Source organism: Apostichopus japonicus, chromosome 8 (assembly GCF_037975245.1).
Source record: "Apostichopus japonicus isolate 1M-3 chromosome 8, ASM3797524v1, whole genome shotgun sequence".
Classification (NCBI taxonomy): Eukaryota; Metazoa; Echinodermata; class Holothuroidea; order Aspidochirotida; family Stichopodidae; genus Apostichopus; species Apostichopus japonicus.
The window spans coordinates 32,022,226-32,048,335 of NC_092568.1; the positions used below are offsets into that span (position 1 = coordinate 32,022,226).

At 36.9% G+C, this 26,110-nt stretch overlaps 1 protein-coding gene across 9 annotated transcripts in view; it reads left to right on the plus strand.

Annotated features, from left to right (window-relative positions):
• The window catches only part of LOC139971612 (uncharacterized), a 254,208-nt gene that overhangs the window by 35,090 nt on the left and 193,008 nt on the right, over positions 1-26,110 (plus strand). For all 9 annotated transcript variants that reach the window (XM_071978246.1, XM_071978247.1, XM_071978238.1 and 6 more), the window contains 13 exons: positions 5,938-6,099; positions 9,421-9,576; positions 12,834-13,163; positions 14,008-14,151; positions 15,058-15,297; positions 15,820-15,960; positions 16,494-16,817; positions 17,731-18,051; positions 19,338-19,649; positions 20,564-20,725; positions 22,622-22,765; positions 23,773-24,099; positions 25,656-25,817. In XM_071978246.1, the coding sequence (XP_071834347.1) occupies positions 5,938-6,099; positions 9,421-9,576; positions 12,834-13,163; positions 14,008-14,151; positions 15,058-15,297; positions 15,820-15,960; positions 16,494-16,817; positions 17,731-18,051; positions 19,338-19,649; positions 20,564-20,725; positions 22,622-22,765; positions 23,773-24,099; positions 25,656-25,817 (2,925 nt within the window). The remainder of the gene's footprint in view (positions 1-5,937; positions 6,100-9,420; positions 9,577-12,833; positions 13,164-14,007; positions 14,152-15,057; positions 15,298-15,819; positions 15,961-16,493; positions 16,818-17,730; positions 18,052-19,337; positions 19,650-20,563; positions 20,726-22,621; positions 22,766-23,772; positions 24,100-25,655; positions 25,818-26,110) is intronic.

The following is a 26,110-nucleotide window of genomic DNA, read 5'->3' on the forward strand; positions in this document are numbered from 1 at the left end:
TGTCCCAGTGAGGAAAATTTCCTCGAAGGTTGTAATAAACAGTTTAAGAATTTTGACCAAAGGTGACCTTATATGAATATCTAGCATATTTGGGGCCAATACAGCATACCTTTAAATACCGTCTACCGTCATTATTTCTAAATGAACCAAAAGGGAAAAAATATATATGAATAATGAAACCAGATATGTAGCATAGTTCATCACATCATGGGATAAAGTCAACTAATTCCTTTAAAGCTTCTCAAATTCCTATCCAGCTGTTTGGAGCATGCTGCAAATTATGGTCATGTTTGTCAATTTTCAAAACATATCAAATGACATTTAAGTATAACATAATACCTTTCATAAAGTGTGGTATGGCTTTGTTTGCCCAGTATACTCTGATTTACTATCACAGGATGTGTAATCAGGTAAGTATCATTATCAGGTAAAACAAAATGAAACAAGAAAATTTGTGAAGTTTGCATGATTATATTTGCCCATTCCTTGATACAAAACTGCAATTGTGCATATACATTTGAAAGTGCTTTTAAAATTGGTCCGTTTTTCAGAAATATATGACCTTTGTTTTTTTGTCTTGGTGCATGCTGTACTGGGTCTCATACACCTGTTTAAATCTGTAAACTAGGAGCACAGCAAGGTTGATACTAGCCACGGTTAAATGTGATATGTTTGAATACCTTGTGACAACCCATTGTGTCATTGCTCATAGCCTAAATTGATATATAGCTTAAATTCCACTCATAGCTTCTTGCCTGGCTCAAACTGTGCTGTCGTAATGTTCTCCTCTGGTGCTATCAGTTGGGTATCAGTGGTCATGGAGTAGTGTTGATGGTTTCTGAGGAGGACAGCATTTCAAGACTCTTCAAGTCTTTGCGATCGGTCGGCTCCCAGGACCATCAGTGTATAGTCTCTGTAATGAATTTAGAGAAAGTTGCTTAGGAGTTTAGGTAGAAAGATTCTCTGGTAAGTTGAGTTTTTAATCTTTAATTAACACAGTTACAGATGGCCACTTTGTGTTTAATTTAAGGCATTCTTTAATACTGTAACCAGTCTACATGTATTGGGATTTGTTTAGGTCGTCATTACAAGGAAAAATGTTTTTGAGATTTCTTGGGGGTGGGATAAGGCGGGGGTGGGCGGGGGGGTGGGAATCAGAAATCATTTTGTCTTAGGTATTTGAACAGAAATGAATGTAAGAGAATATTAAGGAGGCTTGTGTGAAGGTTGTTTAATCAGTATAGACTATCATAATTAATGAAACAATGATGCCAGACAACCTTTGCTTCGTTATCAAATCATTTAAACTGATTTAAGATTGAGAGTGATTGGTGTCTGAAATTTACAGATCTTTTGAGATCAAGACTTCAGTAAATAGGTGAAAGAAATTAGGAAAACTCATAATTGACTGTAATTTACAGAGGAGCCATGGCATAATTGAACATGTATATTGTTATTTTACTCTATGAGTGTCGGTAGATGACACATTGGTTACCCGAATGAAGTACGTTTCTGCTCTGTTCAAGTACTGTACTACCTTCGAAAGTAGTATGGTTTTGCTCACCTTAAACTAGAACACTTAGGAAAACGAGGGGTGGGAGAGGGTGGAGGGGTTGAGAAGTTTACTGTGCATTGAAAATAACTATTCTTGAACTCGGGAGAGGGGGGGGTTAGGGAGGGGTTGGGAAGTGGTGGCACGATGACTTTCCGTGGACAGGGACAGTCCAAGGGATAATGTATGTCTCACAAATAACAGCTTTGTTAATAACAATATTTTCTTTGAAGATCCCTCATGATGAGGGAATGATTTCTATTGTGTTTTCTTGGGAGTTAAAAAGGATATATCTTGAGAGGCAACACAGCCTCCAAACAAAATAAGTGCAAGGATTAGGAATCTCTTAATCCCATGGCTGGTTATTGATTAATTACAACTTTTAGAACATCATGTATGACTCAATACAGTATATTAGTGTATTGTACCTTCAGTAAATAATTAATGTTCTGGGATCGCTTAATATCACTTGCAACTTAACTCTTAAAGGTTTGATCCCTACCATTGTAGCAGATCTTCATCTTCCACTCCCAAAAGTAATTTTGTTGACTTTAATCAACATGCCTCCAGGCCGAGACTGATTCTCCATACATTCTCAATGGAAGCTTAATTACCAGAGAAAGGACAAAAGAGAGAAAAAAAACACAATTTATATTTCACACTAGCAACAATCTAATATTTGTAAAAGTTCAAGGCAATAACTGGTCATATTTATCGTCCATCTGTAATGAATGAAATTTTTGCTCCATTGTAGGACATGGTAGAATTCACACCTTATTTGTGAAGTCACATGTGTACAGCCACTGTATAGTTACATGTAAAATTGTTACTTTACCAGAAGTTCTTTTGTTTGGTTACTGCCCAGCCTGATATATATCAACATGCCATGGCTGAGTCTTTGATGAAGCATTTTTTTGACAGGTTTTCTGCTTGATAAATTCTATTTATGGCTATACTACATTTTAATTTTTACAGAGTTGAAATTAAGTTCAACTGTCCCATAGTGGTATTGGTAAAGTGGCTTAATATGGTATAGTAGTTGTATAACCTTTCATACTTCTCTGGAATTGCTGGAATTTGTTGCAACAATTTCTGTAAGGATAGGATATTTTATTTTGGTCGGTAGTCGTCAGATTATATTAGAGTCTAGGTGATAAGTGATGTTTGCTAACATCAATCATAAGCAGTCCTGTAACTGTTTGTTGACATGCTGATGGTGGTTGCTGTTTACCAGGTGGGAAGTATCCTGTTGGAAATTTTCAATTATGTAGCACCTGGATGTAGAATCTATTACAAGAAATCTGTGAATGGAATACTCCAAAACTTGCCCACTCTAAAATATCAGCTTTCATAAACAGTAAGTTTTGATAAAGTTATTTAGTTTATAACTTTAATAATTGTATTAAGAGTTTTTTTTTGTATCCTCTTCAGAGGAAAATAGACAGACAAATTTATATAGACATAAAGCTGAAAGCAAAAACTCTGAGATATGATCATGTAGCAAATCACATAAAACAACAATGATGTAGTGAGAAGATATTCAAAATATCTCAGAATACTCTACAAATTTTTAGTATTTTTAAGCTTTTATAAAATATTGAAGGAGATGGAGTGGAAGGGGAAGGAGGGGGAGGGAGATGTGGGGAAGGGAAGAAAGAGATGAGTTAGGGGGAGGGAAGGGGAGGGGGAATAGGGAGAGGGAAGGGGGATGACGGAAGGGAAGGGAATGAAGGGGAGAGGAAGGGAAGGGGGAGGGGGAAGAAGATGACAGGAAGGAATATCTTAAATAACAGTATTTGCATCCATTGGCTTAGATGTGATAACATTTTGTGTTAACATTATGTGATGAGCTGTGTTAAAGTGGAATGCTGTTGGTACTTATTTGGTTCAAGAACACTTGTTATAAACAAACACCTTGATGATTCATTGCCTTTATAGTTTGATAGATGGTTATCTTGTTGTCAATTAACAAACTCGTTCTTGGCGTAGTGGACAACCACTTAACCAAGAAAGTACTAGTATATTTAACCTCTGCATTGAATAGTCTAAGAGCATTATTGTTTCGAGACCGTGATTTAATTTTCGTGTAGGGGTCAGGAGAGGGGGTAAGGATGTTGGAGGAATGGTAATATGGTAGTTTGGGAAGTGGGCTTAACATTAAATGCTAACTAATCCTTGCTGTACCAAGACATGGACTTTCTTATGGTCATCACTGTTGATTTTTGGGATTTATTTTTTATGGTAGTGTATTAATTCTTTTTAGTACAGTATATGTACGAGAATAATTATTGAGATATAAATGGGACTATGAGCAGATTTGAAAAGCTCTGAAAAATAGTGTTAAGGAGTATTGCCCTCCTTGCAGCACACTATTAAGATGTACAAAATCCATATCATGTACAGTAGGCAAAGAATTAATCTTTCTTGCTTCTGTTCAGTTATCTGTCAATATTTTATAGTTACTGTCATTTCTACCATTAAATTTTGGCACAGTATACGGTGTATTGTAATGCCGAAGAAGTGGAACATTTGACCTAAATTGGCCAACATCTGTGCTTTAATAAAACTTTATTGATGTAAACCTTGTAACTCTGCACATCAGCTTGATATACTGAAATTGGTGTCTGGACTTTATACTGTCAAGTTCAGGACACTTCTTGAGCCACTTCAAAACAATTTCTTGGTTTTTACCCCTCTCTTAAATACTTTAGAGCTTTTAGAAGTCATAAACAAGCAGCTGTAGGTTTTAAAGTGATTCCACAGCAAACAAAATCAGAACTTTAGATTCTAGTTTGAGATGCTTCCTTTTAGAGGTTTAAAAGAGATATAAAAACAGCAGGGAGGTGGTGAATTATAATGCTCCTGGATATGGAAGTAGCAAAAATGAGCGAAGATTTTGACCAAATGCATAAACTGGCTGGTTGACTGATACTAGAATAAGTGTCTGCTCTTGATGTATCGGTATTAAAAGCACCATAGAAAATGCACACACATACAGGTTTAACAGACCAGGGAAAATATGGAAAACTAAGTTAGTTATCTTGATAAGTTGTCGCCAAGATAAGGTTCTGTTCCTTATCAACTTTAGACAAGCTCAGCCCAAGGAATGTATTTTCATTTTATAAGCCTAATTATCATAAAGATATATGATGACTTATTGGTCCTACTTTCCAAGTTTTAAAAGTTGTAACTCTCCCTAAGGTGTGGTCCATACCACCAGGCTCTCACCAGCATGGTTGTGACCACCAAGATGTTCACTAGGTACCATGGATACTACCACTATGAACCTGCTACCATAGTCCTCACAGCCATGTGTTCCACCACCATGATATTAACTACCATGATTTCTACCACTATTAACTTGTTACCATAGTCCTCACATCCATGTGTACTGCCACCATGATACTCACTACCATGGACTCTACCACTATAAACCTGCAACCATAGTCCTCACAGCCATGTGTTCCACCACCATGATATTAACTACCATGATTTCTACCACTATTAACTTGTTACCATGGTCCTCACATCCATGTGTACTGCCACCATGGTACTCACTACCATGGATTCTACCACTATGAACCTGCTACCATAGTCCTCACAGCCATGTGTTCCACCACCATGATATTAACTACCATGATTTCTACCACTATTAACTTGTTACCATGGTCCTCACATCCATGTGTACTGCCACCATGATACTCACTACCATGGATTCTACCAGTATGAACCTGCTACCATAGACCTCACAGCCGTGTGTTCCACCACCATGATATTAACCACCATGATTTCTACCACTATTAACTTGTTACCATGGTCCTCACATCCATGTGTACTGCCACCATGATACTCACTACCATGGATTCTACCAGTATGAACCTGCTACCATAGTCCTCACAGCCATGTATACCACCACAATGATACTCACTACCATGGATTCTACCAAGTAATGAAGCTGCTACCATAGTCCTCACAGCTATGTGTTCCACCTCCATGATAGTCACCACCAGTATTCCACATGAAGCTAGTTCCTGCCATGGTTCCTGCTTCAATGGTTTCCACCATCAATTCTTTCAATCTCCAAGAACATGGATGCATCAAAACCAATCATAAGAGACCTTTTATTTTGTATAGATGTTTATGCCTTTAGCTAATATTTGAAGCATGGTTCAATATGAAAATGAAATGCACTTAGCAACCATTCTAATTCCAGTGATGTCACAATACCAAGAAATACATATGCAGTGTATGACAATGAGAACAAGTGATATGATGTCACATTTTCTTCATATCTTCTTGATTCTGAGATATTTCCACCTCCGCCCCCCCTCTCCCCCACCGCATTATTTTTATCGTGCTTTGAATATTTTCCCTGTTTTTTTCAGGAATATTTCATAGCTCTTCCAGAGTATTCTGAACAACTCAAGCTGTTCAATAACTCAGGCAGTATACTTGTACATGCTTGTCGTGAGGATGTTGCCTTTACAGTTCAGGAGCAGCTGTCACTAGTCAACAAGAGGTGGCAAGATGTGTCTGATAGAGGAAAGGTACGTAGAAATATTTAAATCTGCACGAATGTGTTATTTTATACGTATTGTATTCTTTGATTTCTATTCTTTATGACATATTTTCAGTTTGTGTTCAAAGCATATATGGTATCAAGCTACAATTACCCTACAGTTCTGCAAATCAGGTGTTGAATATCTTGGTAAGCTAAATGAACCACCCAAAACTATTTAAATTCATTTAATTTCATTTAATTAATTTTTTCATATCGTCTGTATTAAACAAGTATATCCACAAGGCCGTGAATAGCAAGGACTGTTCTCACCTTATTGGTGTCAGCCTGTCTTTTGCTAAGACAAAAAGAAAATTGCAAGACTGTCTTGCTATTTAAGTATGCATATTCATGTAGAGTGGCACAAAGAACTGTTGCCCTTGTGGCAAACTGTCAGTGTTTGCTTCAGTATAGTAACCAGGGGAAACATTCCTTTAAAGGCATTGAAGACTCGCCCCAAACCGCGTGCTGCCATCTGAAAAAGTTAACTTTCCGTTGCTTGCAAGTGACGTTTTGTTTGTGTCGCTACAAAATGCAGACAGTACAGTAATGAAACGTGATACCTTGTTATCTTTAGCTGGACCTGAGATGTCCATCGCTGTATGGTTTGTACACTGTGCTGTGGGTATTGACCGCAGCTGTATGAACTGAATGCACACTAGTGTCTAATTACCGATGGTAGCAAGCTGTGTGTGTGTATTTTCTGGGATCAATGGTGGTGTCTAACACTTCTGTTACACCTCTTTCAAAACTAAATCAGATTACCGGCATTAGACATTTCTTTTTGCGCGAATCTTCACACCCTTTAACCTCTGACACTGCAAGTCATATATACTCTATATAGGTGTGAGCTGAGTTTGCATAACTGTTGGTTAGGAAAAGTTTGTGCTAAAATCCCAAGTTGCTGGTGTGGTAATGTGAGGGTTTTAATCTGAGACTTTGCTTAAAGATATGCCCTTCAATTTGGACTTCTAATTTAAATGGATTTCCACACACACAACAATAACAAATACCTAAGAAATGGAGAAAAAAATTTAGAGATGGCATGAATATCCAAGTATTTCAAATTCTGATTTAGATTGCCCAGAAAATCGCATTAGTTTGAAATTGTTTTTCCCATAAATACCAGAAATGTCCCCTCCCCTCCCCCTCCCCCTCCCCTACCCATTTCAACTGTTGTAACACACATTACATTTCTATGTGTTTGTGACTTACACTTGTACCTATAAACTTCAAGTGAAATAACAACAACTTTTTGTGACAGATATAGTCGTCTTTACATGACAGAGTGAATTTAGAATATCCTGGTGAAGTTTACTGATTGACTCTGTGCAAATATGGTGGTTGAGCATCAGGTTAGGAGGATATTTATACCGATGTGTGTACATTAAACATTTAACAATGAAGTAACTACAGGTACTTGGCATTTCTGAAGATTGATTCTATACACTCTGTCATTAAGGATCACCCTACTACTTACAAAGTTCTGCAAACTAAACTAACACACTCCATTAGTAGCTTGAATAGGTAACTTGCCGGTGGCAAACTAGTATCTAAGTTGAAGACATTCTGAGGTAGGGGCACTCGTAAGAGTAAGCATAGCTATCGTGAAGACAAGTATCACTACTAACCCAGGAGACAGTGGTCTGTAAAGTCTCCATGGGGTGAGTTTCTGTATTGCTAGAAGTAATTACTTTAAGCATAGCTATCGTGAAGAAAAGTATCACTACTAACCCAGGAGAGAGTGGTCTGTAAAATCTCCATGTGGTGAGTTTCTGTATTGCTAGAAGTAATTACTTTAAGAGAAAAAAGTGTTAACACACTGCTTTAATACCTGTTAGAAAGTAGATAAAGTATGAGGGCCTAACCATTCAATCCTAGCAGGATCCTCTGGAGAGGGAACCTCAAATTCACCTATATAGCTGGAGAAGATCTTCCTAGGATGGTAACATCAGGCCCTGTAACTTTTAAACCAAACTATTACTATTATATTAGTTTCTCAGTTTGGGACCAACTAATGTAATGACATCAGACCCTGTAACTTTAAATTATTACTTTAAACAGTTTCTCAGTTTGGGACCAACTAATGTAATTACATCAGGCCCTGTAACTTTAAACTATTACTTTAAACAGTTTCTCAGTTTGGGACCAACTAATGTAGTTACATCAGGCCCTGTAACTTTAAACTATTACTTTAAACAGTTTCTCAGTTTGGGACCAACTAATGTGACATCAGACCCTGTAACTTTAAATTATTACTTTAAACAGTTTCTCAGTTTGGGACCAACTAATGTAATTACATCAGGCCCTGTAACTTTAAACTATTACTTTAAACAGTTTCTCAGTTTGGGACCAACTAATGTAGTTACATCAGGCCCTGTAACTTTAAACTATTACTTTAAACAGTTTCTCAGTTTGGGACCAACTAATGCAGTGATACTTGCATGGTTTCTTCCAGAGGCTTTCTAAGCAAAGAAAAAAAAGGAAAAAGTTATAAAGCAAAACAAAAAAGCACATCTAATTCCCTGGTGGAATACTAGTAACAAAAGTGCTCTAGCATTGCTCTAAGTGTGCATGTTTTTTTGTAATTATTTTGATTCAATTAAAGAAATCATGGAAAGTAGAAATCTTTCCTTTTTTTGTTTAGGGTATTTTCCATAGCAGATCTGTTTAAAATGCAAAATTGTTTCATTATTTAGTGAGAAATCAACAACTTCATGTTTTGCACACTAAGCTGTTAAGGTTTGTATTAGGCTTGATGATATTAATTAAATGACGTTTAATTTTGATTTAATTTTGACTATATGTTTGTCTCAAAGCTGAGTTCTCAATCTTTGCACCAACAAATTGCAATTTTTAATGCTTCTTGTACTATTATAGCACTTTACAGTCAAAGAGAGTCCCTGTCAGGATCAGTAAAGATTAGAACCAGTTTTGTAATTGTTGGTAATTTTTAAAGCCAAATCAAGAAACATCATGATTTGTGCATCCCTGACATCACACACAGTATAACATGCCAAGTAGGAAATCTCTCTGATGACCTTGCAAAAAGACATATACTATATAACTGAAACATGAGTTATGATAATAAAATGAACTTTGTTAATTTAAGTAAATGACATGCAACCACTGGTTATGATGTATTCATTCTTTATGGTTAGTTTATATTCTGAATTGAAGTGCTAGAATTAATGCTTAAATATGCAAGGCTTGTACTTGGCTATACAGAACATTCCCAACTTCAAAATGCAGGAAAGGAGTTCTCATTAACCTAAATTATGTAAAGCACATCAAAGTTTCTATTTTCCAGGTGTACGTCCGGGACCCTGGAACTGTCCAACAACAGAAGAAGTTTAATGAAAAGTTGAAGAACCTACAAACATGGACCTCAGAAGTACACATATTCCTCTCTAATCCTGTAGAATGCACTTTTCCTGACTTACCAAGATACCAGGAGCAGTTACTGGTGAGTGGAATATGATTTTAGAACATATTTATCCCACTATCTACTGGAGGTTTACCATAATTGCTTCGTTGACTTACAGTCTAACTTTATCATTTGCCAAAGCTACTAGAACATATTATTTAACGGTTATAAACTCATCTGCATATCCTTCCCTCTATATGGTAGCTGCGGACTGGGCCTATTATGGCACCTGTGAGTTTCCATAAAAAAAAATTGTTAAGACTCTGTGCGAGAAGGGCCCTGAGCAAGTTTACACTATATTGGTTTCAAACTATTTTGACTACTTTCGCAGAGTCAACTACTAATTTTTCAAAAGCATTTTATTTTACTTCTCATTATCTTTATTCCCCCTCCCACTTCACACCTCTTCTAGTTTAATTAATATTATTGAGCATCTGAGAATCAATATGATTGCCACCTCAGTAAGTCTCCTATTCATGAGTTCAGTTTATTTCGGTCAGTCAGTCAGTAAAAAAACAAGTTGTCATTGTAATTGTTCCTCATGTGTGAAAAATGTTTGATTTCCACCCATAGAAGTTGTCATCTTGCTTTCTGCAAGAAATCCAAACAAACAAACAACTATAATATAAACTAAAATATAACTATAGTATAACTAAAATTAGTGCATGGATTCTGTAGTTTTTATTCATACTCTTGAATATATTAATTTTGAAGTACATCATGTTGCAGTTAATTTTAAATGAATTTTCCTTGACAATTCCAAATTGAATGAGAAGATTGTATTCCTTATTATTTATGATGTATCAATTAAGTGCTGCACTCTTAGGTAGTGTAATGATGTAAACAGTCTTTCCCAAGGTAGCTAGAACAGGTTTACCTGTAGTTTTTTCATTCAGGTTTGATAATTTACTTCTAATCTCGTAGCATCTTTAGTCTCACAAGGGACTTTAATTGCATATTCTGAGCTTGTTCTCGACAGTGCACTAACAGACAGAGGGCAATGTGTTAATTAGGTCATTAGGCTATTGGTATTCATTCCTATTCGTATTCCAATTCGTATTACAAAACCTAGGAATGTTGTATGAGGTTGTTGTACATTTCTGGATGTTACCTGACATTTTGAGATGCAGTTTTCCAGCAATCTTGCTGGATTGGCATGATAAATAATTTTACAAAAAAATTAAAAACCTTTAAATCATTGTGATTTTATTTCACCTATATTGCACTAAATTTTTGGAGAAAACAAATATTTGCAAGTCTGCAAGGGTTAAGAGTTCAATAATCACTGAACTGTAGAGAAGCTTACAGAAGGAACAAAAATTTGAAGTAGTAACAACAGTAACAACAGACAGTCATACATGTAGGGAATATGTCTGTTTGTTAGTGTATTCATTGGATGCCGGACTGTGGGACTTTGAATGTGTCATGACTACATGTCTAATGTCATTACTGCCTGTAATATCAGATCGGAGCACTGTCATAGAGAAAACCGTAACATGTGGTTGCATCCTCTTAGAGGGATGTAGCAAAACATTCTGTGATTTTCTACACATGAGGATCTTTGATCCTATATCAGTCTTCAATCAGATGTGATGGAAGTGCCACAGTTTTTATTTGTGTGAGCTGTTCCTTAAATATACTCTTGTGGTTTCATATGTCAAACTATACAGGGGAACATTCGCTCAAACGTAAATGTGTGTTTGCTCTCGGAGCAGGATTCTTACGTTGGATATTAAAGAGAGGTAGAAGAGACGATGCTACAGTTGAGCTGCTTGAGGAGTCGTTGAACATTGTTACGTTCTTTAATACAAACTGTATGTCGATACACAAAATAGTGCTTAGCATAGCATGTCCAGAAGGTAGTTTGTCTGAATGCTTTATGTGTAACAGAATTTTTCTAGAATAATTATCTATGTACATCATGATATACTCTCTATTCTTATTCAAAATTTAAATAGTATTGGAAGTTTCCTTCAATATTGGATACTTTGGCACATTTTAGCTTTGTGACGAGGAATTTTAGCATTGTATGTTCTCATATGATCATAGGAATAGATAGTATGATCAGTAGGTAAGTCAGGAGGAGGGGGTAGAGTGGGGTGACATTTTGTCAGCAGGATACTCTGTACTGCTTTGCTTATGTGTGCAGCAGGATTATGGCAAAATCGTAAATTAGAGAGAATATATAGTGTCAGCCTCCATATGTAGATATTTAGACATGAGAGTTCTACTGTATCAAGTTCATCAATCAGCATACTGTATTCTGTGGGAGAGTGGGGAGGGAGGGGGGAGGAAGGGGGGAGGGATGTGAATGCAATCGAAACGGAAGGGAACCTGATAACATTGATTTGAGATGATTAAATGTGTGAGTCTGTATGTTGATTGATGGTTGTATGTCTGTGAACCAGTCATAAATAATTTAAGCTCTGTGTTGTCATACAGTTTAATGAAAAGTGAATTGTGATTTCTAGGGAATGATTTATGGTTTGAAGGATGTAGGCCTGTGTAATAGAGTGAGATTGCATGTGACAGTGGTATCATCTGCTGATAGTATTACAGCGTACAGATGACAGCCTCTATATCGAAATGAAATTGTCAGGGATGTAGTCAAGTGCACCTAATCTAAGTCAGGGTTCCAAGTCTAATGCGAATTCATCTTGTTTCGAGTCTGCTACAGCCCTGGTCTTGCTCAGCTTCAAGTCCACTCAAACCAACATTACTTTCACATTAAATAAGCAAACATTGACAACCAACCTCCACACTCTCCTCCCACCCCCATTTTGTCCATGCTGGAGCTATATAGGCTTAGATGCTCCTTTGACAGTGTTTGAAGAGACGTTGGCATAAAATACTGTTAATGTTCAACTCTTTGGTGTCAAAATTTAAATACTGTGTGTTACAATGTAACTGCAAGGGTGTCTTCCTACTGGAGATGCTTGATTGAAGGTTGAGGCCCATGTGAAAGTATATCATTGCATGTAATTATAATGTTGGCATGAAGGAGGTTTAACTCTGTTAATAAGGCATTTTATGATGAGTTTATCTTAACTGTTCAGTCTCATAAACTATAGGCTATTGGAGTACACCATTATAACTACATACATGCAAACATAACAGGTGTTATTTTCCTGTCACTATGCATACATCACATTATCCATTTAATCATCTCTACACTAATTAAATGTTCAGTGCCAGTAATGAATACTTCCTTCTGTCTGGTAGTTTGATCGTTGCATTGAACGGTGACTAATCCTAAACTATCTCTAATAATCACATGTCTGGCTCAAACATTACAGAACATGGAGAAAGACATCCCTGCTCAAGAGCAAACATTCAAAGAATTGGCCCAGTTGGTGCAAGAGGTTGCCCGAAGTTCACCACCAGAACAAGCCTCAGCCATGGTGGAGTCCTTAAAGGATATCAAAGAACCACTCGCTGAAGCTCGCAGCGAGATCCGGACCAGAGGGGCTAATGTCAAACAAGTACTGGGTGCTATGCATCAGCTAGAGACAAAAACCAAAGAGATAGACACGGTGTTAACTCAAGAAGAGCTCTTATTAGCTAACAGGGGTGACGACTTAACCAAATCAGACGAAGAGATGCAGAGGACCAGGGAGGAACGACAAGTAAGTTTGAGGCGGCGGATCAAGTCAGCTGTTAGTTTTTGGTTCTATTTAATTTGTTTTTGGCCATGAAAGGATACAAGGTGTACAGAGAAGGGCATCCTCTTACTAATTTAAAGTTGTAATTCTGAAGTCGGCTAGTTTGAAGAGCATTCTGGCCAAATATTTTCAATCATATTCTAGCTAAAAAAATTCTTTGGCCTGTTTATTTTAAGTGTTGGAAGAATAAAGAAGTACAGGATTGAATGGAATCCAAACCAATGACCCACTCTTCTCTAAACCAGTGACCCACTCTTCTCTAAACCAGTGACCCACTCTTCTCTAAACCAGTGACCCACTCTTCTCTAAACCATTGACCCACTCTTCTCTAAACCAGTGACCCACTCTTCTAAACCAGTGACCCACTCTTCTCTACCACTAAGCTATCCTGCCCTTAGTTTATCACCATTCCCTTGCTGGAGATGCCATACAACTTATATATATATGTAAACAAGTCAACAATTCCCACCAAATAAAAAGGAAAAGAGAATGTTATACAGATGTGATAACTTTCACTTCAACAAACTGTGCAAAAGTAAGTGGGCCTGCTGTTTTGATCCTAGCAGGATCTTCTTCAGAGGTTGAACGACAAGTAACAGAAAGTACAAGGGAAAAATGTATATTATAAAAAAAAATATTATTTTATTTATTTTACTACAACAAACTATTAGAAAAGTCAGATCAATAATGTGCTTTATGTATCTCCATAATACTTGTCTGCTGTAGTTTCTACTATATATTTAGTGTAATGCTTGCCTACCACAGATGTCAGTATGATGTCAGTATGACTCTTTCCCTTTGTTCACAGGCATCAATGAGCCGACTTGAGCGAGTGCAAGTCCCAGTTAAGGAGAAGACTCAGCTGGTGAAGTACATCGTCAGCCTCAAGAGCACCTACATACACACAATGGTTCTGGAAACTAATTCAAGAAAGGTGGATGACAGATATCAGGTAACTTGCCAGTCTATTTCCTCAAGATTTCTAAACTTAAAGTTTATTAAAATGAACAAAAAGTGGGAATATTAACCAAAAGAGAGTTGGATTCCTTTCATCAGTTTCAGTAGGAAAAATACCCTTAATACTCAGTGAAAAACGTTTTGTGTAATAAAAGAGGGAAAAAAGGGTAGGCCCTCTGACTGTTATGTATGAGTAATATTATTTACATAACTCAACCAGCTGCTTAGCTGTGTGAGATTTTCAAGTTTGTAAAAAAGTGACCACTTGATTGCAAAGTAACAAAATTTAACTTTCCTTTGATGTTATTTTGTTTATTTTATTTTGTTTATTTATTTGTTTTTTCACAACATATATACAACAAATGTAGCGAATACAGAGAGTCATGGAATGTGAAAGGAAGTGTATCAAGAAACCCTTGTGGGCTTATCTAGTGATACATTCCCTGTACATAGAGTACACAAATAACTTACAAAAAGAATTAAGATATGAACTAAGAAAAAGAGAAGAAAAGGAGAAAGAAAGAAAAAGAAAAGAAGGAAAGAGGAACCTCAAACTCAGTATAAGTAAAATCTCTTTAATTTGTATTTAAATGAATTTCGGGAAGGTTGTGACCTGATATTAAGCAGCCAAGAATTCCATGTAATGCTTGTATGATGTCGAAGGCTATATTTTCCTACATTGGTGTGAATGCAATTGAATTATGAGCATGGAAGTTTATTGCTCTGTTATATGAGACTGTTGTATTGTCTCGGTCATTACTCCTGTCTCACACCTCACATACAATTGAGGCTCTACATTATAGATACAGATTTACTTGCCAGTAGTTCTCACTGATTCTTTGAAGTTATTTAAGCTGAACTGGTCTGCTGAAAAGTCTTCATATATTCTTCTTCGCATCAGAAATGTTTAGCAGACAGTGAAGTCTGCCAACAAGTCCAGATCAAAACAGAAGCATTTCAGAGTAAAGAGAAGGAGATTGAAGAACTGCTTGCAGATCCAAGAGACATATCAAGTGTACTGGCTGATCCAGATTTACTGACAGATTATGAAAAGATTTGTTCACAACTTTTAGAAGACCTCCCCCCGCCTGAAAGAGCTCAAATAGAGGAAAGAATTTCTAAGACCAAAGAAAATCTAGAGGTAAGTTTCTTTTTGCTTTCTTCCTTTAAGTACACATACATGAAGAAGTACATTTATAGAGTTCATTGACAAACTTTACAGTGATACGTCAGTAATTTTACTATTATTCTCTGTTTTCTTTCTTGTGTAGAAAACTTATATAATTTATTGTCTCTCCTTGTTTGTATTTTCTGAAGAGTTAAATTTGTGTTTCAAGATAAAAGTAAGATGAAAATTGATAAATTCCAAGATATTAAATTTTTCTTTGAGTGACTGCTATCCCAGACTGAAAACATTAACGACTGGCACGTAGTTAAGGGGGGGGGGGGGGGGGCACTGGAGAAGATTTAATGGTTGTAATTACTGGTGGACCAATCTTTCCTGTTTGATTAAAGAAAGAACATTGCACCAAAGTTGCAGCATGGCACCTCAGATATAGGACATCTCGTATATGAAACATGACATACGTTAGGAATGCCCCATCTTGTTTTTACGATGTTATTGCCTTAGTTATGCTCCAAATAACTTTTTTCTTCTCAACAGGACTGGAGATCCTTGTGGAGACAGTACCAGGAAGAGAAGTCGTCTCTTAAAATGCTTCTAGACAGAATTTCAGGCAATTTGGATGAACGGCATCCTCCAAACAGCTTACAACAGGTTCAAGATCAAGTACATCGGATGGAGGTATTCCTTACATTAACTTTCAACTTTACCAGTGTACAGAACTTTTTTTTCCCATCAAATTGTTTTTTTTTTAATTTTTTTTTATAAAGTGAATTCTTTTTTCCATTTGGGATGCTATTGTTATGATATCTTGTTACATGTGTACATATTAGTGTACAACTTTTGAAATTCCACATTTTTTCTACTCATAGAACAAGTCCATTTTCCTGTATGAACTTCTTTAGTAAAAATGTCTTTCTGGACCCAAATGCATTGGATTAACACAAGGTCCCAAATTTTGTGGACAAAAGATCTGTGTGTCACAGATTAGATGCATAGACGCTCATGACTTTTTCTTCCTGACATCATTGCAGGATTTTCTTCAGAGAGGAGAAGTTTTGTTCAAAACGTTATTTTTATGAAGATTAAAATGACAGGCTCTCTATACTCTTTTCTGAGAGTTTGAAGGATTTTCAAGATACATAACGCATAGATAAGTATGTGTAGTATTAATATGTTATAATCATTTAAAAATTTTCAATTATACATTTCAGGTATCGCATGAAGCCTTGAATAAATTGGAGAAAGTAAGAGGCTCTTTGACAGATCTCAGTCAGAGGATGCAGGACAAATGTAAAGAGAGAACCAGAGTCATCTTACAGGAGGACTTGAAGGAAGAGGTTACTCTCAGCTTTCAGACTGTTTCAAGCAAAGTTGAAGAAACCCTGAAAGACTTGAAAACATTGGAGCCGAAATGGTTAGACTTTGAGCAGTCTAAAGATGCTGCCACTCATAAACTTGATGAAATAGAAAAGAGGTTGGCAGATTTGGAAGGAGTGCAGGGTGGTAACCCTGAAAAGACCATGGAGACTCTAAAGGTGAAGAAGATGTTGGAACTTGTTTCTTTCTTTCTTATGCATTAGGTGAGGGAGGGGGTGGGGGGTGGTGAGGAGTTGGTATGGGGTGTGGAGAAAGATTTTGATGGGGTTCTGCTTTTGCTGATGAATTTATCCGTAGAAATGGTTGCTTATAGAATTGGAAATTGCTGTGACACTCTCAGTCTTATGACATCATGGAGAGGAGTAATATTTTGTGTAGCTTGGCTAAGTTCTTTTACTAAATGAATATCTTTTCTGTGCATTTCTCGTTGCAACTTATCAGGTTCACACATGTCCTTGAATTGTTTTAATCGGATATATATATATATATGGTTGCTTCTACCTGGCACCAATTAAACTTAAAATAATTTACTGATCATTTTTGTAAAATCTACAACTTAGAAACTTGCAAAATGCAGGAAGACAGTGTATATGGTGCACAGTAAAATGGAAACATGAATTTTTTCTTATTTTATCATCATGTCTTTTTTTTTCATGAAAAAAGCAATCTCAGTTTGTGACAATTTGGTGTAATTTTAAAATTCTGTTCGAAAGTTTGATCAAGCATAACTTCAGCATTACGGTACCACATGTATCATAATATTATTATCATGTTAAGGATATCAACGTTTAATTTAAAGTTTAATTTGAAAGTGCGCTAGACAAGTTTAAGAGGTGCAGTTCTTTTCTGATACTTGCTGATGAAGGTGAGTGTAAAGCACTGCCTACATCTTTCAGACAATGTTCTCCTTTAATATTTCCTTTGTCAATGCATCAATGAGCCTATCATGATGATGCTGCTGATGCTTTATATGTATTCCAATGTCTGTGGACTGTTGGAATGTCTGTAAATTGTTCTTTTAATTCTAACTGCTCAACTTTTGCTGTTTTCATACTTTGTCATTGATTACAGGAACTCATCAACGACATTGACAACCAAGAGGGCTCTTTGGAGTTACTGCATCTCATCCTTTCCGATTTAAGCCGTTCCAGTACTCCTATGGATGACACAGGCTGCGACCTGTTTCCTCTGTATAAACTGTGGAAGGAACTACAGAAGAGAGCAACTGATCTGGACGCAATGTTAAAGGAAGGTGCATTGCAATGGGGTCTTTATAACCAAGCTCTTGGTGATTTAAAACTGTGGCTGAAGCAGGCAGAAAAGAGGCTGGAAAGTGAGATGCAAGGGTGTGATTCTTTGGAAGAGACAGAGAAACGAAGGAATAACATTCAGGTGTGTCCCTAAGTTTGGTTGAATTAAAATTTGAGTTTTTTATGTGATACATCATTAACTCTTGAAGTTGATTTGTGTACTAGACAGGCTCTCTGTTAGAGAAATCGCCTCCCATTAAATAGAGATTAATTTCGCATGCAGCAAAGTAACTGTAATCTTTTTCTAATTGATTTTAATAGTTTAGTTTAGTTTAGTAGAAAAAAGGATCAGGAGGGACACTTAAGTCCCCATCAAGGACCCTATAGAGAGAGAAAAAAACTGAAGTCACAAACACTCAGACCCGATAACAATGCTTAAAGTGCTTGTCCAAAGCATTCTTAAACCCATTCACACTACTTGCAAGTACAACTTTCTCAGGCAAACCATTCCACTCATTCACAACCCTATTAGAAAAAAAGTTTTGCCGAATATTAATCCTACTATGCGACTTTTGGAGTTTAAGACAATGACCTCTAGTACAACTACTGTTAGCAAACAAGAAAAAGTCGGTAAAGGATAAATTGTCGAAACCATACACAATCTTGAAAACCTGGATCAAGTCCCCACATAACCTCCTAAGCTCCAGTGTGGTGAGATTCAACAGTTGTAACCGCCTATAATACTAATTCTACTTCACATAATTGTCCTTGACAGATTTTTGGTAGTGTTTGTTCGTGTGTCTGCCCGTGTGTGCAATTGTCTGTCCACATATCAATGTCATTTCAATGTTTGTGCAAGTTGATTCCAAAATGTGCTTTCCTTGTGTTTGTGTATGATATATGTTACTATCATGGTATTTAAACAATTTCTAGTTTTTCTATTTCTGTAGTGCACCACCGTCTTGGCTAGAATCTCATTTCTTTGTTTGTTAAGGCTAACAGATTCCTATAATTTATACTCAATATATCAGTGAGAGCGTGGTGGCCAATTGGCTAAGGCGTTGGACTCGTGATCCAAGGAATGCTGGTTCGATTCCTGCCTAGTTCATTACGTTGTGTCCTTGGGCAAGATGCTTTATCTCAATTGCCTCTCTCCACCCAGGGGTTAAATGGGTACCTGTGAGGTAACTTGTCATTGGGCGCAGTATATAACTGCTGCCGACTGGAGGGATTGTCTCTGGGACAGGTTATCATTGACCAGGGGTAATATAACGTCTGTAAAGGGCTTTGAGACCTATCGCCGGTATAAAGCGCTATATAAAAAAAAAAGCCAAAACAAAAAGGAAATTTCAACTAGTATTCTCAATTTCTTTTTTATTTGAATGCCATCAGAAAACTGATTTCATGTCATTTATATTCCTCCATCAGTCTCTGCAGCATGAAAGGACAGAGAAAGAACCAGTTCTCCAAGAACTGTTCAGAATTGCCCCTCAGCTTCACCCAAGGGATGTGGTCCAGCAGGAGGTAGCGGACCTCCATGAAAGGATCAACTCTCTAGATGCCAAGCTTGCCGGAAGAAACAATCAACTCGTCGATGTTGAGTCATCTTGGAAGAGATATCAAATTGATGGAGATGATTTTAATGTCTGGCTAAAGGATGAAGAAGACCACTTGGATAAGCTGGTCAGTTCATCTGGTAGTGGTACTGAATCACAGAGGCAGAACCTGGAGGAACTGAAGGCGAGTATCTCTTGATTTAGAAACCCTCATGACAATGACACCAAAGTAGAATGGTAGAGGGCTCATGCCATTGTTGTTACCATACCAAATACCTAGCCATATATTAAAGTGCTGTTATCATGAAATAAAACATGCTCAAGAGCACTGTACAAAAGAACCAATACCTGGAATATAGAATTACCAAACTTAAGAAAATCTTAAAGTAATAACATCTGCAGTAAAAGTAAGAAAATGATATAAGACAGGGTTATAAACCACAATAAAGAACATAAAAATTTAAATATGCAAAAACATGGGCACAGAAATGTGAATAAAACAATGTAATGTGAATAAGGCCCATCCTCAAACCTAAAAAGATAAGTTTCAAATGCTTCTTAAAAGTGTCAATAGATGTGACATTTCTCAAGTAATAAGGAAGAGAATTCCAGAGTTTAGGACCTGCTGCACTGAATGAACAATCTCCATATGTTGTTCACATCATGTTGAACATGTTAAGAATTGCAGTATTTTTTTGTATTCAAATTTTCATTTTGCGAGGTCATGTTTCAGGTCACAGGAAATTATTATTTATTGTTTCTAATTTGCATGGCAATTTGAGGTTCGTTTATGGAATATGATGGGGGAAAAAAACTTGTGCTTTAAGATGCAATTGCAAATCCAGTTCACTAAATGATACCCCCCTAAAAAATCAGAAATGCATAAAGGTATGGAATGTCGGATGAAAGATTAGGAATTTAGGTCAGGGCAACTTCAGGTTATTGAAGAGCCCTAAGCAATGGGATGGTATGATAACATGGCATGTTAAAGGTGTAAGACCATATTAAATAAATGATAGACACTATAAGACAATATTACATAACACTGAAAAGGATACCAGATGTATTTATGAGCATTTTTGGTTATTTGTATCACAGAAGCTGCAAGATGTTACCTCAGAGAAGAGATCTGCTCTAGAGGACTTGATTGGTCAAGCCGAGTGCCTAGGACTGAGCTGTACCCCTACAGGACTTGAGAAACTACAGAAGTCTTGTATGGAACGACAAAGAAGATATGACAATCTTTTGCACAAAATGAAGGTAAGATGGATTCTTCAAAAGTGATGATGAAGAACTAACTGGATTTAAGCTACTTAAATAACTTTTTGAGTAGTAAATCTTGGTAAATTTAGAATCATGTAAAAGTCTTCAGTTGGTTGCTTGTCCTTTATGTGTGTGTGTGTGTGTGTGTGTGTCCTGTTGAGGTTGTTACCCAGGTGTTTGCCAAGTAATGCTACTCATTCTATGTGTATACCTGATAGTGTTGTTCATTCTGTGTGTATACCTGATGAGGTTGATCCACCTCTGTTCCTGATAGTGTTGTTCATTCTGTGTGTATACCTGATGAGGTTGATCCATTTCTGTGTACCAGATGATGTTGTTCCTTCTGCTTGTATACCTGATGAGGTTGATCCACCTCTGTTCCTGATAGTGTTGTTCATTCTGTGTTTATACCTGATAAGGTTGATCCACCTCTGTTCCTGATAGTGTTATTCATTCTGTGTGTATACCTGATGAGGTTGATCCATTTCTGTGTACCAGATGATGTTGTTCCTTCTGCTTGTATACCTGATGAGGTTGATCCACCTCTGTTCCTGATAGTGTTGTTCCTTCTGCTTGTATACCTGATGAGGTTGATCCACCTCTGTTCCTGATAGTGTTGTTCATTCTGTGTGTATACCTGATGAGGTTGATCCATTTCTGTGTACCAGATGATGTTGTTCCTTCTGCTTGTATACCTGATGAGGTTGATCCACCTCTGTTCCTGATAGTGTTATTCATTCTGTGTTTATACCTGATAAGGTTGATCCACCTCTGTTCCTGATAGTGTTATTCATTCTGTGTGTATACCTGATGAGGTTGATCCATTTCTGTGTACCAGATGATGTTGTTCCTTCTGCTTGTATACCTGATGAGGTTGATCCACCTCTGTTCCTGATAGTGTTGTTCCTTCTGCTTGTATACCTGATGAGGTTGATCCACCTCTGTTCCTGATAGTGTTGTTCATTCTGTGTGTATACCTGATGAGGTTGATCCATTTCTGTGTAACAGATGATGTTGTTCCTTCTGCTTGTATACCTGATGAGGTTGATCCACCTCTGTTCCTGATAGTGTTATTCATTCTGAGTGTATACCTGATGAGGTTGATCCATTTCTGTGTACCAGATGATGTTGTTCCTTCTGTTTGTATACCTGATGAGGTTGATCCACCTCTGTTCCTGATAGTGTTGTTCATTCTGTGTGTATACCTGATGAGGTTGATCCATTTCTGTGTACCAGATGATATTGTTTCTTCTGCTTGTATACCTGATGAGGTTGATCCACCTCTGTTCCTGATAGTGTTGGTCTTTCTGTATGTGTGTCTGATGTAGTTGTTTCTTCTGATTGTAGATTGTTCTGGTTGATGTGGTTGCTATGCCTCACCTAAAAGAGGAAATAAAACATATACCTTCATGATGCATTGTATTAGGTTGCATTTGATCAATAAGAATGAAAATAGTCTTTTTGACTTTTGAAAGTGGTCACTAGAAGGTTAAATGTATTCAATGCTTATTACATTTAGAAGTTCTTTTCTCTTTGGTTTTGTCTGCTGGCAGGAATATTATACATGATGATATGCTGAGGGGGTTACTTTCCTTCTGTCGTTAAATTGTTTTTCATGTATTTATAGGTACTGTATAGAATTGAAAATATATATTTAGCATTTGCTATTTATAATTCTGCTTTGTAGGAACCCACCTTTCACCTTGTTCAAAACTGAAACATTAAGAAAATTGAAAAGTAACATCTACGGATATTTACTTCATATTTATATCAACCTTTAAGTTAAACAGAGCTCTAGACAAGTTTAAGAGGTGCAGTTGTTCTGACACTTGCTAATGAAGCAATTGAGAATAAACCGTTGACTAAATTTTCCCCAAAAATGTTCGATTCTAGGATTTCCTTCGTCAATGCCTCGACGAGCTCAATCGGTCGCTTCGAGAAATCGAAGAAAGGCAGAACAGACTCGCGGACTCTTTCTCTTTATCCGATGTCACAGGAGATAAAGATGCTTGCGAACAGAAGTTGAAAGCAGTTCAGGTAAGCTATCATTTTACTTCATTAAAATACTTGGTGCTGCTGTATAGAATTGGACGTGCTAAACAATTTAAGTGTCTCTTTAGATTTGAAAGAAGATTGCGGAATTAAACGTTATTTCGCATTTCTCACAGGCCCAAAGCAATTTAACAGCATAGCAAAATAACTGCTATGTCTTCCCTAAAATCTTTCTGTTTTACTTTGGTTTCGCTAGAGTTTCATGACTGAGGTATGGTATATAAACAGTGCAATATGTCCAATGCAGTGTATCCTTCGTTGTAGAATTCTTGAAGCTAAGGGAAACCATGGAATGATCTGTAACATCTAGAGAGTTGTATCGATGTAATAGTCCTAATTCTAACACTATCAATCAATGGTTCAAGTTATTCTTGGCTATGGACACTGTGTTTGTAAATCTTTCAAAATAATATATGTAAGTATTTGTGAAGTATAATGTTGAAATTATACACCGAACACATGATTTTCATCATGTTAGTCATGTACTTGACATTTCCTTAAAATAACCAAACGGTGACCACTTATCCTGGACATACGCCCTGGTTCCAAGGAATATTTAGAAGAACCAAGGTCCATGTCATTTTCTCCATTTGATGTACAGAAATATCAAAAAGCAATAATATTGAGAATACTCTTTCTTATTCTTTGTGTTCCTGTTGTTTGTTTCTTTCTGTTGAATAAAAAAAATCTTTTAAAGAGTGCATGATTGGCTGGCCGTTACTAAGCATCAAACAGCTCCTGGCATATTTCTTTTCTCAGGGATCCTCTAAGGAATTTTCTGTTGTTTGGCAAGTTACTTTGGGCCATTCATTCTCTGGCCTTGCATTAGTTTAAGTCTTGCCTGAAAAGTAATTTGTTCTTAAAGTTCTTATTTGTTCTCGTTAAAAATGTGCTTTGGTCACAGATGTTATTTGTTTGTAAATGCGACTAGCTGCTTTAATTTCAGACATGAAGTGAACACATTTAATCATGTCATGATTTATAATTCATAGGACGTTGAGACGAAGCAGGACGAACTCAAGGAAGATTTATCCGCAGTCGAAGCCACCGTGAGGCAGCTGATGCCATTCTTGCCATCCGAGGTAGTGAGGACCCTGGACGCCCAGGGTCAGACATTGCACACCAACTTGGACCAGTTAGATACTGACCTGAAAACTACAGAGGAGGCCTTGAAAGAGAGAACGAGAGGATGGAATGATTTAGAGGACACGGCCAGATCTTTCAGGCAGTGGATGGAGAAGATGGATGACCGACTAAGCGCAGCTGCAGAACTGAGACAGGATTTACCTGGAAAAGTAGATCAAGATGCACTAGCGAAGGTAAAGGGGATATTTGGGGATGGAGATTGGGAGGGAAGGAGGGATGAAGTGGGATGTGAGAATCAACCGAGACAACTGGAAAATACCTGTATGCACAGTACTCAATTGGTTCTATTGGAGGGGGAGGGTGGGGATTAGGTGGGGTGTGAGAATCAACCAAGACGACTGTAACTACCTGTATGCAGAAATTGATAACTTGAAAATAAAAGTTAACATATCGTCATTGTTCATCTACTTGGTAAAAACACCCCTGAAAACTAAAGAACTAATTTCAAGTTATAAACATACAGTTAATTGAAAACAGGGAATTGTTGCCTCTTTTGATGGGGTCATATCAATTCCTTTCTTTCTAAAATGCACACTAAACATCCTTCAAAATAGCCCTCTTACTGACCAACGCGTATGATTCATCACCTTGACCGAAAATCCTGTGGCTCTGTGCGGGCAAGTTGGTTGGACTATTCCATTCATCAGGGGGGTCTTAAACGGTGTTTCTATATAATTAGGATTGCATTAGATAAATAAATTGGTAGTTACTTGCTTCAACATTTAATGATGCATATTCTACGGTAATTTTCTTGAAAATAATATTAAGTTCGATAAAACATGACGTTTTGAAAGCGAATCTCGGCTGTGGCGTTGTAGGTGAGCACTGTGCATTGCGTGGCTGTACCCTATTGCAGAGTACAGGATACACATATAACGTAACGGCGTGCCCACCGAAGAAAGCGAAACTTATATTTTTCTTAGAAGACATTCTATTGGACTGTACTTGGTCCGATTGAAGATATTGACCAATGAAAATGAATTTGACATCAATTTAAAGTTAAGAAAAAATCCTTTCCAAAACCACTTGAACTAAATTTGTCAATGAATATTCAAGAGGATGGTTACGCAAACAAAGTACGGCTATCAAATGGTGATTTTCTTCAGTATTTACTGTGTGTTATCAATGAGGATTTTGAGTTCGATATTTATTAACCTTGCATCGTAAATCACCCAAGTCTGATGGAATTTTGAACTGTAATGTTAAGAAAATAACAGAACTTGAGAGACAACATATTTCTCTGTTTAGTGCCGTTTGAACTATTTTTTTTCGGTATAAACTTTTCACGTTATGGCTGTAGGAAAGTGGTCTATATGGTAAAGTCATAGGCCTAAAACTGCGGCGGTCAAACTCAGTTCGCGTGCCGCACAGGGAATGACGCTAAGGAATTGATATGGTGTAAGGAGAATGACAAGGACACAGCCTTTATAGTGTTGCTGAATGATGTTGGAATAGATGAATGTTCTCAGAGATCATGTTATTTTTAACTAATGTACCACAAAGTGTCATAATATGTACTACCTTTTATGGTGTATCTTTGCAAATTTATTGTTTTTACAAAAGCGTTCAGTACCAGATTCTATGAATCTGAGATCAGAGATAATGTTATTTATAACTAATTTACCACAAAGTGTATATATACTAACTCTTAAGGTGTATCTTTGCAAATTTATTGTTTTTACGAAAGCGTTCAGTACCAGATTCTATGAATGATGTTTCTTCATTTCAGAGCTTGCTTGCAGAAGTCCAACAGGGGTATGGAACATTAGCCCATCTAGAGAGGACTGCTCAAGAACTGACAGCTGGGAACACAGTTGATGTCAAAGACCAGTTAGAGGCCATGATATCACAACTACAAAGTCAATATCAAACCTTAGTGGACAGGAGTAAGGTAGCTGGACAAACCATAATGTAATATTAGATAAACAAATACCTCCTCTCTGCTCATGCTAAACTACTTACCTAAGCCAAAAATAGTTTATACTGCTTTTTTCCCATCTCCATGGCCTACCTTATCCCTCTATACTCCCCTCCCCAAGTTTATTTTTATTTGAGTATATGGTTTTCTTCTATAATGTTGTCTTGGCAGATTAATATTTTAATATTATATGGTTTGTTAAAAAATAAATGCTTCCTCCATTTTCTTATCTTTTCTTGACCTTTGTGTAATATATATTAACATAT